The 20,248-nt window shown below is 43.7% G+C and overlaps 1 protein-coding gene across 1 annotated transcript in view; it reads right to left on the reverse strand.

Moving 5' to 3' along the window:
* LOC143956879 (uncharacterized) overlaps window positions 1–20,248 on the reverse strand; it is a 78,427-nt gene that overhangs the window by 22,945 nt on the left and 35,234 nt on the right. The window contains exons 8-10 of the mRNA XM_077467043.1: window positions 19,176–19,220; window positions 8,271–8,345; window positions 3,573–3,724 (exon numbers count right to left, since the gene is read on the reverse strand). Of these exons, the coding sequence (XP_077323169.1) occupies window positions 3,573–3,724; window positions 8,271–8,345; window positions 19,176–19,220 (272 nt within the window). The remainder of the gene's footprint in view (window positions 1–3,572; window positions 3,725–8,270; window positions 8,346–19,175; window positions 19,221–20,248) is intronic.

A 20,248-nucleotide genomic window follows, 5' to 3' on the forward strand; every position in this document is an offset into this window, starting at 1 on the left:
GCTGAATGTCCTTTCGGACAGGACACTAGACGAGGTGCAAGCCAACATTTCCACTACAAATTGGGCAGGCTCTGGCCAGAGGTCAAGCCTGCCCACCCAGTAGTCCAGGGGTTCATCACTCCTCAGAGCGTCCACATCAGCCGTTAACCCGATGTAGTCGGACACCTGTCGGTCTAGGCGTTCCCTGATCCTGGATCCGGATGAGACCTGTCGATGGGTCGGCTGAAAGAATGACCTCATATCAGAAGTCACCAACACATCTTCAAACCGCCCTCTTCTTGCAGGCGCTGTTGGATTGGTACCCGCAACTCCTTCTCTGGAAGTGGGAATTCCTCCTCTGCCAGAGCACGTGAAAGCAGAATGCAGCATTTCTTGAGGCAAGGCCTGGAAGTGCTCCATTTTGACATCCCTCTGTGACGGTGGTAACATTTCCACCATTTTGTGTTTGTACCAGGGGTCTAAGTGCATTTCCACCCAGTACTGGTCCTTGACCCTTATGCTTTTTATACAAGGGTCCCTGTTAAAACACTGGAGCATGAAGGCCCCCATTTGCACTAAACTGGAAGCGGTGTGGTGGCCTGGCTCCTGCTCATCATCCAGGATAACGTTGTCCTCCTCGTTCTCCTCTCGCCATCCACGCACAACAACAGGGATCCCAGAAAGGTTTAAAGCATGTTCTTCTTGCTCCTCCTCATCCGCCCCGGCACCATCCTCCTCTGACTCCTCTTCAGACTCCTGTTGTTGACTTGTCTCAGATAGAGTAGCCCCCCCTGGGAATTCATCAAGCATTGCGACTTCCTCATCTTCCCGCTCCTGCTCCTCCACGGCTTGATCAATGACACAACGCAATGCACACTCCATAAAGAAGGCATAAGGTACCATGTCACTGATGGCGCCATGGCTGCGACTGACCAGTTTGGTGATCTCATCAAATGGCTGCAGAAGTCTGCATGCATCGCGTATTAGCAGCCACTGGCGCAGTGAAAAAAAAACAAGCTCCCCAGAACCTGTTCTGCCGCAGAGTTCGTACAGGTAGTCGTTAACTGCGCATTTCTGCTGGAGCAGCCTATCAAGCATATAGAAGGTTGAGTTCCATCACGTCGGGCAATCGCAAATAAGACATCTGACCGGCAGATTGTGTCACCGTTGAATGTCAGCAAGGCGAGCCATGGCCGTGTACGATCTTCTGAAATGGTCCGAGATTTTCCTTGCCTGTCGGAAGATGTCGTGGACCCCAGGGTATTTGATAACGAATCACTGCACGACCAAGTTTAAGACGTGTGCCATGCATGGCACGTGTTTAATTTTGCCCTGTTTCAATGCGCTAAGCAGATTGGCACCATTGTCACACACCACTTTACCAACTGTCAAATTGAGCGGTGTTAGCCACTGATCTGCCTGTGAACACAAAGCTGAATGCACTGCCAAAAAAATTTGTTCATTTTCGTTTCATTTATTTGTTTGTTTTTTTCGTTTTTCGGGTCATTCGTTATGATCGCAATTAGTAAATTTGTTCATTCAAACATTCATAAATTTGTACATTCGTACATTTGTAAATTCATGAATTCGTTCATTCGTACATTCTTAAATTTGTACTTTCGTAAATTCTTAAATGTGTTAATTCGTACATTCGGAAATTAGAAAATTCATATATTTTTAAATTCGTACATTCGGAAATTAGAAAATTTGGAAATTTGGAAATTCGAATATCCGAAAACGCAAAAATTAGAAAATCTGAAATAGTAACTAACTATTAAATTATAGGTATTGTAATTTCTTTTCAAATTTGGCTGTTGGTGAACACAAATTATCTGAAATTACGATTTATCCGAAATAACCAATGCCGCATTTAAACAAGATGGAACGGAACAAATTAATAATAAATAATAATAAGTTTTTATTATTATTATTATTATTGTTATTTATTATTATTAATTCATTACGTTCCATTTGTTTGGATAGAGCATTCGTTATTTCGGATAATTTGAAAGTTAAGATAAATTTGTATTTGTTACGTTCACTTACAGCCAAATTTAAAAAGGAAATTACAATACCTATAATTTAATAGTTAGTAATAGTTAAGTTATTATTAGTTAATTATAAATTCAGATTTCCAAATTTCCAAATTTATGAATGTGCAAATGTACGAATTTACAAATGTACGAACTTATGAATGTGCAAATGTACGAATTTCCGAATGTACGAATTTATGAATGTGCAAATGTACGAATTTATGAATGTACGAATTAACACATTTTTGAATATTCTAATTTATGAATATTCAGAAAAAATCGTTAAACGGATTTTCGTTAATTCGGATATTTCCGAATGAACGAATTTGTCGAAATTCGTTAAAAAACTAATTCAGAACGAAACGAATTGCACATGTCTAATTAACAACTCTTAACATTACAATAAACAATGCCCATTCCAAAGTATTACATTTTAAACAATATCTTCACAGAATACAAAATAGAAAAAATGTTCTTGTACATAGCCAAAGCAGGTTAATAAAACAGATTGAACCTGAGATGTCCTTAGTCGTTATATCTCACAGCATATGCATCCCTAGATATGGTTTAGGAAGACATTCTCATCATATCTCTTCCCCAGTACTTTAGATTAAACTCACTCCAAGGGTGAGGACACATTGGGCTGTTGAGTTTCCATGTTAAGTCTATAGCCTATCAAGATTTAGGGCTAATGGAGCCAAGCCAGGGGTAGATAGCCGGAATCCCCAGATCTTATTGAACCAGGCCAGGCTGCCTCTATGCTGATATATCATGTGCTCATATCTCAAAGTTAGTCCCATACTGGCTTAACCACATCTCTAAAGTTGGAGAGATTTGAGAGATCCAATGTTACAAGATCCACTTTTGAATTTGGAACAGTGCTCTGGGCACCGCCTCTCTGACATATTTGTCTGTTATAACCTCATCCAGTATACCCATTGAGCACAGTTTAGGGTCAAAAGAGACCGTTACTTGAAAAGCATTGTTGATGGTGTTTAATATGCCAGTCCAAAAGCGGTGCAACTTTGGGCACCACCAAAGGAGATGTATCAGGTCCCCATTAGCTCCCTTGCATCTCGCACACAATGGGCCTGGGCGGAGTCCAAGAACAAACAATTTAAGTGGGGTACAATGAGCCCTTAATAATATATATAGTTGGGACAGTCTTTGGGTTACATTTAAAGAACAGCCGTAGACGGATTCCAGGAGCTCCGACCACTGATCCCCGTCTATATCACCCACATCCTTCACCCATTTTTCCATAGCTGTGTTGGGAAAATTCTCCAGGTACTCTGGAAGCAGCATCGCATGGCACCTGGAGATTAATCCTTTAGTAGATGTGGATTGTTGCATACACAACATTAATATCTATTAGTTGACTAATGGCACAATGGCTCCACCATTCCCTCCATTGCTGAACCCCATCTCCATATCTAGACCTGTGTTTTTTCCCATCTGCCCTATCCCTGTCAGCTCAAGCATACTTAGAAAGGGTTCTTACAGAAAGCCTTTTTATACATGACCCTCTATACTGCCCATAGTGGTGCTTAGAACTCTTACCATTTCATCCTCTCCATTAATGACCACCAGGTCAGACATATTGTACTTGCAATCTTTCCTGGCATCTTCCCAAGATTCTGCCTTCCAAGACTTATAGTAACAGCTGAGGCCATAGTGAACCCAGTGTGTTTCACACAATGGAGTAGAAGGGCCTGAAAGAGAAAAAGAAAGAGATAGTGAGGTGCCAGAAGGGAGGATGGTGGGGACCATGTAGGACTGGCCCAGTTACAAGAGCCTATTATAGTTAAAGCAAATAAAAGACCAAAATATTTTTTTTTGTAATAGATAGACTAGGAAATAACTAGACGCTCTGTTGTCTTTTTTCCCTGGCCATGTCCAAGGGGGAATTGGGAATTGAAAGGAAATCTCTCCAAAGGGACAGTTAAGTGAAAATGTTTCTAGAGGTGTACACAGGACTGTCGACTGGGGGGGGGGGGTACCACCAGGCCTCCTGTAGGGGACCCAGACAGCAGGGGGATCGGTGCGGTGGGACAATTACAGAATAATGCACTGCGTTTGGGTCTCTCCTACCAGCAGCTGAAAGCCAGCTTCTCCCCCTCTCGCCGGCTTTCAGCTGCTGGAAGGAGAGGCAGAGACACAGGGCATCAGTCTGTAATTGTCCTTCCGTTCCACCACACCGATCCCCCTCCCTGTGCTGCCCACATCTGATTCCCTCTGTGTGCCCTATCCCCCCCCCTTCTCCCCGAAGTGCTTTCGGCTTTCCTCTCCCTTACGGCTACTTCGGGTGCACAGGCGGATGGAGAGCGGGAGAACATGCAGGTAAATACGTAATTTTCCTATGTGCTCATCAAATATAAACACCCAGCATGCATTGGGTCACATCCCCTTCCAATTGGCCAGAGCTGTATGGGCATTCGTGTTCTCATCTGCATGGTTTCCACCCACTGTCCAGTACATTCCATAGCTACTAGACCAGTGTAAAACTCCTCCAGACAGCATGAGCAGCACCAGAGCACACTGATCAGACCTTGCTAAACAATCACAGCTTCTGTTAAGCAGACAGCAAATACATTTGCCTAGCTGTCTCCCCGTTAAGCAGAGAAAACAAAAACGATATACACTCACTCCAGCGCCTATCTAGGAGGGCGCTACACATATATCAATACATTGAAGTGCAGCACATAACAAAACTGAAGGTGCTTAACACAGTCCAGAAACCTAGATTTTTGGCATCATAAAGAACTGTTCCAACAACATCAGGGTTTAGCTCAGTGCCGGATGACCCACCAATGGGGAAGCCCACATGAGGGGGAAGGTAGGGGGGGGCACTAAGGACACAATGCCACAGCCTTCCTCCCTAATAATGCTTGCAAGGCCTCTACTCCCAACAACAACCCCTAAACTCCACCAACTCAGCCATAAAGGGAAGAGATTAGACATCACATCTGGGAGGAATAAGGAGGCCCTCAGATTAAATGTAGATAAGGTAACCCCTGTCACGGACTTGGTAGGCTTTTGTAGCTTTTGTAAAGCCTAGCTACCATATTAAAAATAGTGACTATTTCAAAAGAGAGAGGGGTTCCCCTTGGGTAGGACTTTAGCGGCACTTGAGTAGGAGTCACAAATCAATTAGATAGAAAAATAACCATATATTTATTTAGAAAATACAAGAATAAAAGCATATACAGTGCCTTGCGAAAGTATTCGGCCCCCTTGAACTTTTCAACCTTTTGCCACATTTCAGGCTTCAAACATAAAGATATAACATTTTAATTTTTTGTGAAGAATTACCAACAAGTGGGACACAATTGTGAAGTGGAACAAAATCTATTGGATAATTTAAACTTTTTTAGCAAATAAAAAACTGAAAAGTGGTGCGTGCAAAATTATTCGGCCCCTTTACTTTCAGTGCAGCAAACTCACTCCAGAAGTTCAGCGAGGATCTCTGAATGATCCAATGTTGTCTTAAATGACTGATGGTGATAAATAGAATCCACCTGTGTGTAATCAAGTCTCTGTATAAATGCACCTGCTCTGTGATAGTCTCAGGGTTCTGTTGAAAGCGCAGAGAGCATCATGAAGACCAAGGAACACACCAGGCAGGTCCGTATTACTGTTGTGGAGAAGTTTAAAGCCGGATTTGGATACAAAAAGATTTCCCAAGCTTTAAACATCCCAAGGAGCACTGTGCAAGTGATCATTTTGAAATGGAAGGAGTATCAGAACACTTCAAATCTACCAACACCTGGCCGTCCCTCTAAACTTTCAGCTCAGACAAGGAGAAGACTGATCAGAGATGCAGCCAAGAGGCCCATGATCACTCTGGATGAACTGCAGAGAACTACAGCTGAGGTGGGAGAGTCTGTCCATAGGACAACAATCAGTCGTACACTGCACAAATCTGGTCTTTATGGAAGAGTGGCAAGAAGAAAGCCATTTCTCAAAGATATCCATAAAAAGTCTTGTCTAAAGTTTGCCACAAGCCACCTGGGAGACACACCAAACATGTGGAAGAAGGTGCTCTGGTCAGATGAAACCAAAATCCAACTTTTTTCCCACAATGCAAAACGATATGTTTGGTGTAAAAGCAACACAGCTCATCACCCTCAACACACCATCCCCACTGTCACACATGGTGGTGGCAGCATCATGGTTTGGGCCTGCTTTTGTTCAGCAGGGACAGGGAAGATGGTTAAAATTGAGGGGAAGATGGATGCAGCCAAATACAGGACCATTCTGGATGAAAACCTGTTGGAGTCTGCAAAAGACCTGAAACTGGGACGGAGATTTATCTTCCAACAAGACAATGATCCCAAACATACAGCAAAATCTACAAAGGAATGGTTCACAAATAAACGTATCCAGGTGTTAGAATGGCCAAGTCAAAGTCCAGACCTGAATCCAATCGAGAATCTGTGGAAAGAGCTGAAAACTGCTGTTCACAAACGCTCTCCATCCAACCTCACTGAGCTTGAGCTGTTTTGCAAGGAAGAATGGGCAAGAATTTCAGTCTCTCAATGTGCAAAACTGATAGAGACATACCCCCAGCGACTTGCAGCTGTAATCGCAGCAAAAGGTGGCTCTACAAAGTATTAACGCAAGGGGGCCGAATAATTTTGCACGCCCCACTTTTCATTTTTTTATTAGTTAAAAAAGTTTCAAAAATCCAATAGATTTCGTTACACTTCACAATTGTGTCCCACTTGTTGGTGATTCTTCACAAAAAATAAAAATTGTATAGCTTTATGTTTGAAGCCTGAAATGTGGCAAAAGGTTGAAAAGTTCAAGGGGGCCGAATACTTTCGCAAGGCACTGTATCTTGGAGTGTACATATCACCCATAACTGATATCACAAGTAGTTGAAATAGATGGTAATTGAATTAGATCCTTCACCCGACGCGTTGGAGTCTACAAGAGATACTCCTTCCTCAGGGTTGGATAGGATATAAAAACTAATTGCAACAATCAGATGCTTATAGCGCACTCCATAGGGATTAAAAACAGCATCAAAAGCAACACAGTGGCCACAGGAGACCGTCATCACCCTTTGGAGATCCAGTGTATAAAATTATATAGCAACAAGCCCAAAAATCATCAAAGGGGCTCAGCGCATGTGGGACAAGAGAAAGGACCAGCTGAGGCCCATGGAAAGGATCCTGGGTATATGCTCAGGGGCGGAATAAAAAACAGGTGCCCTTCTTCTGAATATAAGGGAGACACATGCCGCGTACACACGATCTGAATTCTCGTCGGAAAAAGCACTGATGGTTTTCCCGATGGAATTCCGACGGAATTCCGCTCAAACTGTCTTGCCTACACACGGTCACACCAAATTCCGACCGCCTAGAATGCGGTGACGTACAACATGTACGGCGGGACTAGAAATAGGAAGTTCAATACCTAGTAGCCAATAGCTTCCATCTCGTAGTTGAATCTGAGCATGCGTGAGTTTTTGTGCATCAGAATTGCATACACACAATCGGCATTTCCGATATGAAGTTTTTCCATAGGGAAAATTGAGAACATGTTATCAAATTTTTGCTGGCAGGAATTCGGCCAGCTAAATTCCGACGGAGCATACACGTGGTCACATTTTCAGATGAAAAGCTCTCATCAGTCTTTTGCTGGCCGAAAATTCCGATCGTGTGTACATTAGAAACTGTAAATGTGCAGCTTGTGTCTCTTGGGATGGTCTCATGTGAACAGGTTGTGTTTCCTGAGGAAAGTTATGGTTGATATGTACACTCCATGATATACGCTTTTATTCTTGTATTTTCTAAATAAATATATGATTATTTTTCTGTCTAATTGATTTGTGACTCCTACTCAAGTGCCGCTAAAAGTCCTACCCAAGGGGAACCCCTCTCTCTTTGTATTCGTATATTTGGATGTTGGCAATGTTGGGACTCATAGCAGATGTTGATGTCATCAGCAAGCCACCTGGCCGGGGTTGTCTGTTATAATGTGTTTATTGCAAGTATGTCTAGTGTGCCTTCTAAGGAGCTTTCACCCATTGTTTATTGTGCTAATTAACCCAGCTATTGTCTACTAGCACACTAAATGGCCAGGTTCTTGGGATTACTATGGCCAGATCCATTGGTCTCGTGTTCCAAGACTTGGGAAGCAGCTTCATGGTGGAAATACCCAACAGGGTGTCCAGAGTCCGTCACAACCCCTTCCTACATGAGTGCACAGGGAAATTTGGTGGTCCAATGAATGTATCAGGAATAAACTTACCGTGTGCTTTCTGGATTCCATCTGCCAGTTTCCCCACAGCTCCCGAAATCCTCTGAATGTCATTAGAAAGAGGCCCTGTTATAGAAGACCAGGAGATCTCAGTGGGGAACACAGCTGCTCTACAATACATAGTACAGGAAGGGTGACAAGCCCCCCATCAAAGCTACAAAGGGTTCATCAATCATTACTATGTTACATTGTTCTGTCACCCTTTACAGCATGTACAGTCATCATCTGTACATGAACAATACAGGATATAGAAAACTAAAGGACGGGGGATAGGAGGGTCCTGATCATTACATCTAATTGAGAACAGGAATTATGAGTGCCCTAATCACTATAGGATATCTAACAAGAAACAGGAGGTATGAGGGTCACAATCATTACAGCTTACATCTAATAGGGAGCAATAGGTATGAGGTTCCTCATCATTACACCTTGTATCTAATATAGAACAGGAGGTATGAGGGTCCTCATTACACCTTATATCTAATATAGAACAGGAGGTCCTGATCATTACATCAAATAGACAACTGGAGGTATGAGGGTCCTCACCTTTACACCTTATATCTATAGGGAAATAGCGATATGAGGATCCTGATATCTCTTTAATGTAATAGAGAACAGAAGGTATGAGGGTCACAATCATTACGGCTTACATCTAATAGGGACCAATAGATATGAGCAGTGGCGAAATTATAGGGGTCGCTGAGATCGCCAAGGCGACCGGGCCCCATGCTGCAGGGGGCCCTTGAGGGGCCCCCCTGCATATCTCAAGGAGCGGGAGCCTGAGACCGAGCTCCCAGATCTTCAGCCGAACTGTAATCGGCACTGTGCGGGGAGCTCGGAATCATCACGCTGATTATAACTAAAGTGAAAGCACAGTGTGTGCTCTTTGTCTCCCCCTACAGTGCAGTACCCGGCAGGAAGAGGTAATTTAACCCTTTCGTGACTAAGCCTATTTTTGGCATTTGGTGTTTACAAGTTAAAATCCATATTTTTTGCTAGAAAGTTACTTGGAACCCCCAAACATTATATATATTTTTTTAGCAGAGACTCTAGAGAATAAAACGGCGATTGTTGCAATATTTTATGTCACATAGTATTTGCACAGCGGTGTTTTAAACGCAACTTTTTGGGAAAAGGGACACTTTCATGAATTAAAAAAAAAAACTAAACAGTAAAATTAGCGCAATTTTTTTGCATAATGTGAAAGATAATGTTACGCCGAGTAAATAGATACCAATCATGTCACACTTTATAATTGCACGCACTCGTGGATTGACGACAAAGTACGGTACCTAAAAATCTCAGTAGGCGACACTTTAAATTTTTTTTACGGTTACCAGGTTAGCGTTACAGAGGAGGTCTAGTGCTAGAATTATTGCTCTCGCTCTGACGATCACGGCGATACCTCACATGTGTGATTTAAACACCGTTTACATATGCGGACGCGACTTCCGTATGCGTTTTCTTTGCTTCGCGTGCTCGCGGGGACGGCGGGCACTTTAAAAAATATTTTTTTTCGATATTTTAAAATGAATGTAAACATCCCTTGTGACAGTAATAGGTGGTGACAGGTACTCTTTATGGAGGGATGGGGGGTCTAAAAGACCCCCCACCCCTCCTTTACACTTCAATGTATTCAGATCGCCGAAAACAGCGATTCTGAATACTATATATTTTTTTTAAAACTGGCGCCATAGGCAGCCGAGTAAACGGGAAGTGACGTCATGACGTCGCTTCCGTGTTTACTATTAGGAGACTGGAATGACAGCGATTACGGCGTCATTCCAGTTCCTCCCCAGCAGCCGGAGGCATCCGATCGTAACAGCGGCGAGAGGCGGCGGGAGGGGGGGATGTCCCCTCCCGCTCCTCCGGCATAACAGCCGAGCAGCTTTTAGCCGCTTCGGTTGTTATGGCTGGATAGACAATCGCCCGCTGAAAAAAACGGTACCGGTATCTGCGTACGCTCGGCGGGAAGGGGATAAAGAAAGCACTGCCGTTTTTGAAAAGACTTTGTGTATGTATGTGTGTGTGTGTGTGTGCATTTGTATGTGCATGTGTGTGTGTGTATGTGTGTGTATGTGTGTGTATGTGCATGTGTGTAGATGGTGAGCGGGCGGGGGGCACACTGGGGGCATTTGATGGCACACTGGCAGTGTTTGGCACAGTGGCTGCAATTGAGGACACGGTGATAGCATTAAATGGGCACAGTGGCTGCAATTGATGGCACAGGGGCAGAATTTGATGGCATAGTGGCAGAATTTGATGACACAGTGGCAGCGTTTGTTGGGCACAGTAACAGCATTTGGGCACAGTGGCTGCATTTGACGGTACAGTGGCTGCATTTGATTTTTTTTCTACATTTTTTTGCGCCCCCCAAAAATTTTGAGCACCAGCTGCCGCTGTTTAGATGTATGTATGCACATTTTATATATGCACATTTAATCCTGACCCCCCCTCACCATATTAGAGCTGGGTGATTTTCAAAAAAAAAATGTAATTAAAAAAAAAAAAAACTTCATTCACAATTCAAATCGAGTTTTTTTTATTTATTTTTTTGATGGGCACCGCGCCAGTCCTGAGGAGCTGCGGGCAGGAGTTTTTAGGTGAGGCCGCAACTTCGTCCTAGTCCGCGGGTCCGGCCTTGATTCAAACCGATTTTTTCCCCAGCCCTACCCCATATGTGTACAACCAGAACTGATTTTTTTTTCTTGCTTGTTCAAAGTACAAGCAAAAAAATGCTATTACTCTGAAAGCGATCTGTGCTCAGATCGCATTTCAGAGGCATTTGACAGCTGGTAAAGAGCCAATATGTTGCCTCCTGACCACCTGTTTTAACCCCTTAATGTGATTGTAAAGGTTTGCGTTGTTTTTTTTCAAATAACAAACATGTTATACTTACCTTCACTGTGCAGCTCGGTTTGCACAGAGTGGCCCCCGAACCTCCTCTTCTGGGGTCCCTCAGCAGCTCTCGTGGCTCTTCCTCTTATCAGATAACCCCCTAGGAGTGGGAGCCAATGGCTGAGCTACTATCAATCTATCCAATCAGGAGCCGAGAACCCCGGGCAAAGGAAGAACGCATCTCCACCTGGTGAAGTTCCAGGGCTCAGGTAAGTAAAATGGGGGGGGGGCTGGTGTTCCAATGATGGACAGGTGTTTTTTCACCTTAATGCATAGGATGCATTAAGGTGAAAAAACACGAGGGTTTACAACCCCATCATCGCTATGCTGCAACTGCATGCAATGCACACAGTTGCAGGGTGGTTGCAGTGCAGTCCCATTCACCTAGGGATGTACTTAACCACTTTCAGACCGGACCAATTTGCTGGTCAAAGACCAGACCACTTTCTGCGATTCGGCACTGCGTCGCTTTAACTGACAATTGTGCGGTCGTGCGACGTGGCTCCCAAACAAAATTGACGTCCTTTTTTTCCCACAAATAGAGCTTTCTTTTGGTGGTATTTGATCACCCCTGCGATTTTTATTTTTTGCGCTATAAACAAAAATAGAGCGACAATTTTGAAAAAAACTCATTATTTTTTACTTTTTGTTATAATAAATATCCCCCAAAAATATATAAAAAAACATTTTTTTCCCTCAATTTAGGCCGATACGTATTCTTCTACATATTTTTGGTAAAAAAAAATCGCAATAAGCGATTATTGATTGGTTTGCGCAAAAGTTATAGCGTTTACAAAATAGGGATAGTTTTATAGCATTTTTATTAATAATTTTTTATTATTTTTTTTTTTACTAGTAATGGCGGCGATCTGCGATTTTTATTGTGACTGCGACATTGTCGGGGACCCATCTGACATTTTTGACACATTTTTGGGACCATTGTCATTTATACAGTAATCACTGCTATATAAATGCAGTGATTCCTGTGTAAATGACACTGGCAGTGAAAGGGTTAACCAGTGGGTGGCAGTGTAGGGGTTAAGTGTTCCTAGGGGTGTGTTACTAACTGTGGGGAGGTTGGGCTTTCATTTAGTGTACACTGATCTCTGCTCCAATCACATGGAGCAGAGATCAGCGTCACTAGGCAAAATGGAAAAATGTTGTTTATACAGCATTTCCTCCATTCGGCCGCTCCGTGAGACGATCGCGGGGATGCCCGCGACCGGACTCACGGGGGTCCCGACCAGCGCGGGAGCGCGCCGCCGGCGGCGCGCTCCCGATGGCAGGGCGGCATCGAATATTGGACGTACATGTACGCCAATAGGCCTGCCCGTGCCATTCTGTCGACCTACATCGTCGTGCGCTGGTCGGGAAGTGGTTAAAGGGCGCCCTGACTGGAAAAAGATTGAGAAACACCGACATAGAGGAACCCATCTCTCCATTTTCCTCCTCCAGCCGCTGAACGCCTGCGGGAGGGAAAGGTGGAGAAGCGGCGGGAAATGGAGAAATTGGTTCCTTTACATGCAGCCACCCACTTGCAACCGGGCCCTGGTGTTCCGCCACGGAGTTTGGAGTAAAGGGCCCTGTCAGGGGAGCCCTTCATGGTTTCTTGCATCGAGGCCCTGAAGGTTCTAGTTACGCCACTGGATATGAGGTTCCTCATCATTAGAACTTACATCTATTAAGGAAATAGAGAACTGAGGATCCAGATTAATATCTCTTTAATGTAATAGAGAACAGGAGGTATGAGGTTCCTGATCATTAGAACTTTCATTTAATATTGAATAGGAGGAATGAGGGTCCTCATTATGCCAGTTCATCTAATGGAGAACAGGAGGTATGAGGATCAGAAAAGAAACATGACTTGGCATAGCCCAGTGTTTCTCAAATCCAGTCCTCACGCCCCCCCAACAGGTCATGTTTTCAGGTTTTCCATTATTTTTCTCAGGTGATTTGATCAGTTTCACTGCCTTAGCAATTACCACAGCCGTTTCATCTGAGGGAAATCCTGAAAACCTGACCTGTTGGGGGGGCCTGAGGACTGGATTTGAGAAACACTGGCATAGCCGCAGTAGCAAGCCTCCATCCCTGGTTACGTGAATGAAAGCATAAAGGAAGAATAAAGGAAGAATATTGGGACTCTAGATGAGGGATGCTACTGCTAAATAAAACAGCGTATGGAGTATGTATATAGTAATACCTTTTTTTTTTTTTTTTTTTTTTTTATCAAACGCAATTCCTTTGGTCTAGAGCTGCATGATACAGTTTCCAAAACATAAACACAGCCATATACTGTACAGACGACTTGATATTGAAATACACATTTACCAAATGGACATATGAAATAACATATGCTGGTCATATATACTGATAAAATGACACCTGTATATATATAAAAAATAAAGAGTAAAAGCTTAATTGTCTTGACACCCCATGAATAAAAACTCTACGCGTTTCGTGAATCACGTTCACTCATCGGGAGTATGGATGCAGAAATTTGCTGTAGGTACAGAAAAATCTAGTATATTAAAACAGGTATAATAAACCCTTCAACCCGAAAGGGGGAAAAAAATTCTCTTAGTAATTGTTTTTAAAATCTAGTACAGTGGAACCTCGGTTTGCGAGTAACGCGGTTAAAGCGGAGATCCACCCTAAAATGGACCTTCCGCTCATCGGAACCCTCCCCCCCTCCGGCGCCACAATTGGCACCTTTCAGGGGGGAAGGGGGTGCAGATACCTGTACAGTACAGGTATCTGCACCCACTTCCGGGATAGCTCTCTGCGGAAAGGGGCGTAGATTACGCCCCTTTCCGCAATGCCCGCCCCTTTCCGCAAGTGCCCGGCTGCCTGCTGGGAAACACACAGATCCCAGAGGCAGCGGGGACCGTCCTTATTGTGCAGCGCGACTCGCGCATGCGCAGTAGGGAACCGGGAAATGAAGCCGAAAGGCTCCATTTCCTGATTTCCATACCCAAGATGGCGGCGGCAGCACCCGAGAGACGATCTACAGATCGGCTTCGGGTGCCGACATCGCGGGCGCGCTGGACATGTAAGTGTCACTATTTTAAAAGTCAGCAGCTGCAGTATTTGTAGCTGCTGGCTTTTAAAAAAAGAAAAAAAACGCGGAGTCCCGGCGGACTCCCGCTTTAACAAGCGTTTCGAGATAAGAGCACTGTATTTCTAAAAATCCTAACTCGGTTTGCGAGTGCTGTCTCGCAAAACGAGAAGGATTCAGGCCAAAAGTGGCGTGCAGTACCGCTTATGGCCTGAGGTGGGGGGAGGGCGGTGCCGGAGCCGAACAGCGTGGAAATGCAACGGAAAGGGCCGAGGGCAGCTCGGCTGTCCTCGGCAAACCTCGTAAATGGAGTCTTTCTGAGGTTTGCCGAGGTAAGCCGAAGTGTGCTCGGGCCTTTTCGGGCCGTTTACGTGGCTCTCCGGTTCACCCCCCTGCCTCTGGCCGCATGCGGTATTGCATCCGGTACTGCAAACCGCTTTTGGCCTGAGGTGGGGGGTGCCGGAGCCGAACAGTGCTGAACGGCGCCGTTCGGAGATGAAACGGAAAGGGCCGAGGGCAGCTCGGCTGCCCTCGGGAATGGAGTCTTTCCGAGGTTTGCCGAGGTCAGCCGAAGTGCGCTCAGGCCTTTTGGGCCCTTTACGAGGCTCTCCGGCGCCCCCCGCCTCTGGCCGCATGCGGTATTGCATCCCATTGAAGTCAATGCGGAACAAATTATTTTTGTTTCCATTGACTTCAATGGGAAAACTCGCTTTGATATGCGAGTACTTTGGATTACGAGCATTCTCCTGGAGCGGATTATGCTCGTAATCCGAGGTTCCTCTGTACTCACAAATCAGCTCAAGAGATGCGTATCGGCTCATGCTATGATGGAGGGATAAGGCAAGGGATCCCCCAATAAAATGTCAGTGTACCGAAACGTCCCAAACTCCGAGTGCTTTCGTCATACACTGCTTCCACCCAGTGATAACGATTGTCCAGCTCTATCTCCTGCTGGACCAGCCTGTCCAACTCAGCCACCCGTTGCTCCGGGGGGCCTTTATTTTATTGCGCTGTTTCAACCATTTGTTCTTTTTTACACATCAAGATTCTCATCGATCTACTCTATATTTGTTCATTGTGTTTTTGATTCCTCCGGTTCATCCTTTTCATTCAGTGTGGACCATTTGTACATTAATGGTATTTACACTTTAACCACTCGCCGACCGCCCGCCGTCATTATACGGCGGCTGTTTGAAGAGGAATACCGTTGTTATGGCAGCAGATACCTGCCATAACCCCGGTATCATCTTCTTCAGCGGGCGGTCGGCTTTCAGATAAAAGTGGTCTCAGTGGCGGATTCGCCACAAGATCACTTTTATCGGGGGCGGGAGAAGGCCCCCTCCCTCCCGCCACACTCCGGACATCTCCGTCGCCTACAGGAGCCATCGGTAGCGGCGGAAACAATCGGGTCCTTTCCCCTCAACAGCCTGGAGCCAAGTGAGGGAAAGATGGCCCCCAGCTCGGCTCCATAGCATTGTAAGGCGGACATGACATCAACGCCACTGATGCCCACTGCTCTTAAAGCGGGAGTCCGCCGGGACTCCGCGTTTTTTTTTTTTTTAAAGCCAGCAGCTACAAATACTGCAGCTGCTGACTTTTAAAATAGTGACACTTACCTGTCCAGCGCGCCCGCGATGTCGGCACCCGAAGCCGATCTCTAGATCATCTGTCGGGTGCTGCCGCCGCCATCTTGGGTATGGGAATCAGGAAATGGAGCCTTTCGGCTTCATTTCCCGGTTCCCTACTGCGCATGCGCGAATCGTGCTGCGCAATAAGGACGGTCCCCGCTGCCTCTGGGATCTGTGTGTTTCCCAGCAGGCAGAGGGGCACTTGCGGAAAGGGGCGTAATCTACGCCCCTTTCCGCAGAGAGCTATCCCGGAAGTGGGTGCAAAATACCTGTACTGTACAGGTATCTGCACCCCCCTCCCCCCTGAAAGGGGCCAATTGTGGCGCCGGAGGGGGGGAGGGTTCCGATGAGCGGAGGTCCACTTTAGGGTGGACCTCCGCTTTAAAGAGGAAATGATTCATTTTTTGGGGGGAAAAATTACATTTCATTTTTTTTTTTTAATTATGGCATTTTAGTGTAAATGTGAGATCTGAGGTATTTTTGCGATCTCACATTTAAGAGGTCCCGTCATGTTTTTTTTCTATTACAAGGGATGGTTACATTCCTTGTAATAGGAATAAAAGTGAAACAATTTTTTATTTTTTTTAAAAAAAACTGTGTAAAAATAAAAAGTAAAAAGTTAGAAATAAGAAAAAAAATAAAATAAAATGTAAAGTCCCGGACGAGCTCGCGCGCAGAAGCGATTGCATACGTAAGTCGCGCCTATGAAAACGGTGTTCAAACCACTCATGTGAGGTATCGCCGCAATCGTTAGAGTAAGAACAATAATTATAGCACTGGACCTCCTCTGTAACTCAAAACTGGTAACCTGTAGAAAACTTTCAACGTCGCCTATGGAGATTTTTTAAGGGTCAGCGTTTGTCGCCATTCCACCGGCTGGCGCAATTTTGAAGCGTGACATGTTGGGTATCAATTTACTCAGCGTAAAATTATCTTTAAAGAGGCAAAGACGGGAAAAAGATTGCGCTACGGAACCAATTGATATGTCTATGGTATGAGCAGCCTCTATTTAATTTACCACCGTGTGTGGGTGGAAATAATTGTAAGAAAAGGAGGGGGAAATAGATTTGGCGCTATACCCTTGAATTAAATAATATTAAAAATGAAACAAATTGTGAAAAAACGTGAACAAAAATTATTATAAAAAATTATCAGCACGCTGGTAAATAATGAACTAATCTTATAAACTATAAAACTTAAAACACTGTAAAATCCGACAATATCTTGTAAAAAGCCCAAACAGGGCCGTGCTATTCTGAGAGCTTAGATCACTCTAAGTGCCCTGTATCAAGTGCTTGATGTGCTAGTGTCACTAGAAAAAATTCCATAAAAAATATCATAAACATATGTGTGAATGCAATAATAAAGTGCAAGCCTAACCACGTAATAAATTGATAAAGATGAATAGACTTTCAATTGCAAAGAAATAAAGACAAAATGAAATAAAAATACAAGTGAAAACAAGTAAAAAAGTAAAAAATTCCAAGTAAGAGTAAAAATAAAAAAAATAATAAAAATAAAATATTTTTTAAAAATCCCAGTCAGTGAAAGTCCCACGCTTATAAAAAAAAGCCAATGTGATATGTGCCAAAAAATGAGTAACAGGTGAACCACAATGAATAATGGTGAAAATCTTCTGTGATTATCTTCAAAGAATATATACAGCTGCTACTCCCAGTGCACAGTGAATAATAATGTGATTGCTCTCACCAGAGCTCTTACCCCAACAGGGGTGGATCAGCCTCCACAGTGTGAGCCACTGTGCTGCTCTCTGGCAATGATTTGCTGTTGTCCTGGGAGACGCCTGCTCTTTTCCGCTGGTATTACGTTCCACGTTATGCATAGTAAGGAAAAAAACACATCCATGGTGCAGTATGTATTGACAAGGAGTTTATTAATAAAGTAAGAAAACTACTCACAAACAGAAGGTAATCAATCGTTTTTGTAACAGAAGGTAACCGATGGTTTTTAAAAAAAAACCCGCCGGCCGTATTGCCGTCTGTGTAGAAAGTGCACGCTGTCTGGCCAAGCCCTACGCGTTTCGTCACACCGACGTCATCTGGATTACCTTCTGTTTGTGAGTAGTTTTCTTACTTTATTAATAAACTCCTTGTCAATACATACTGCACCATGGATGTGTTTTTTTCCTTACTATACATAACGTGGAACGTAATACTAGCGGAAAAGAGCAGGCGTCTCCCAGGACAACAGCAAATCATTGCCAGAGAGCAGCACAGTGGCTCACACTGTGGAAGCTGATCCACCCCTGTTGGGGTAAGAGCTCTGGTGAGAGCAATCACATTATTATTCACTGTGCACTGGGAGTAGCAGCTGTATATATTCTTTGAAGATAATCACAGAAGATTTTCACCATTATTCATTGTGGTTCACCCGTTACTCATTTTTTGGCACATATCACATTGGCTTTTTTTTATAAGCGTGGGACTTTCACTGACTGGGATTTTTAAAAAATATTTTATTTTTATTATTTTTTATTTTTACTTTTTTACTTGTTTTCACTTGTATTTTTATTTCATTTTGTCTTTATTTCTTTGCAATTGAAAGTCTATTCATCTTTATCAATTTATTACGTGGTTAGGCTTGCACTTTATTATTGCATTCACACATATGTTTATGATATTTTTTATGGAATTTTTTCTAGTGACACTAGCACATCAAGCACTTGATACAGGGCACTTAGAGTGATCTAAGCTCTCAGAATAGCACGGCCCTGTTTGGGCTTTTTACAAGATATTGTCGGATTTTACAGTGTTTTAAGTTTTATAGTTTATAAGATTAGTTCATTATTTACCAGCGTGCTGATAATTTTTTATAATAATTTTTTTTCAAATTTTTTCACAATTTGTTTCATTTTTAATATTATTTAATTCAAGGGTATAGCGCCAAATCTATTTCCCCTCCTTTTCTTCGTAAAATTATCTTTCACAATGTAAAAAAAAAAAAAAAAAAAACTTGGGCTATCTTTACTGCTCTTATTTTTTAATTCAAAAAAGTGTATTTTTACCCAAAATATTGTGTTTGTGAGACCGCCGCGCAAATGCGGCGTGACATAAAGTAGTGCAACGACCGCTATTTTATTCTCTAGCGTGTCTGAAAAAAATAAATAGAATGTTTGGGGGTTCTAAGTAATTTTCTAGCAAAAAAAAAAAATAAAAATATTTTAACTTGTAAACACCAAATCTCAAAACTAGACGCTGTCTTTAAGTGGTTAAACTGAAGATTATGTGTCACTTAGATTTTTTCACAGGTCATCTTACAGCGCAGCACCACCATTATTACTTATGTTTGACTTACTTGTCCCCTGCTTAACGTTTTCCAGGTCCGTAGAGAGTCTGTCGGCTAAAACAAAATGTAAAAATAAAAATACAAATTTTGCAAATATATATTTACAACCTCCTGTGCCCAAGCAGACGCATTTCTTCTAGTGTACATTTAGGGATTTGAGTTCCCTAAGCCCTGCTCTATACATTTCATACTGTATATATTTTGTTTGTTGATGTTCTGTAGAATTCTCTCTGGCATTGGTGTACTCAGGAGTATTCTCTGTTACATTATATGGCAGACTATGTTGAGTAGGATCCTGGGTGCAGGGCAGGGCCGGACTTACCATTGGGCTTGACTGGGCTCAAACCCATGGGCCCCATCCAATAGAGGGCCCCACCGAGATACATAGCCGAGTGTGCTTGGCTCCGCTCAGTGACACCCAGTCCTGCCCTATAATGGACATAACACAGGGACTGGGCGTGACTGTCAGCCTAGCCGAGTACTCTAGGCTCTGCTCAGGACTGCGAGAGGACTAAAGATCCGCCAAGAGGACTAAAGATCCGCCGAGAGGACTCGAGATCTGCCGTGAGGACCCGAGAGCTGCCGAGATACACAGGACTCTGTATCTCTTAAGCGCCATTTTTAAACGTCAAGACTGCAATGACAAGGCTGCAAATGACACTGGATAAGGCTGCATTGATGGGCATTTAAATGTAAGTTTTTTCCTTAAACTTCCCTCCTAAACTTGGGGTGCGTGTTTTACGCCGGTGCGTGATATACGCCGCTAAATATGGTAATGTATAGAAGGTAGGGCCCGAAAGTGACTCAAGCCCAGGGGCCCCCACCACCCTAAGTGAGCTGCCCTGGTGCAGGGTCAGAGGTGTATCCTGTTAGTTGGCCAGTTCCTGTTGAGTTTGTCTTTAGTTGGCCTGGCCATGCTTTATCCAATACGTTAAGCACTGGAGGGGTTTCATTGCCTGAGCCTGTGAAATCTGTACATGGGTTTGTTGGGTTGGAGCACATGCCCTAGGAGCTCAACACTTTGGGGGAGAGGGGGGGTAATAAGATGTTTTATCTCAGGAGACCCTCACCCAAGCTTTTCT

Source organism: Lithobates pipiens, unplaced genomic scaffold (assembly GCF_037356315.1).
Source record: "Lithobates pipiens isolate NorthernLeopardFrog02 unplaced genomic scaffold, aLitPip1_a1.2 Scaffold_44, whole genome shotgun sequence".
In the NCBI taxonomy this organism is placed as follows: Eukaryota; Metazoa; Chordata; class Amphibia; order Anura; family Ranidae; genus Lithobates; species Lithobates pipiens.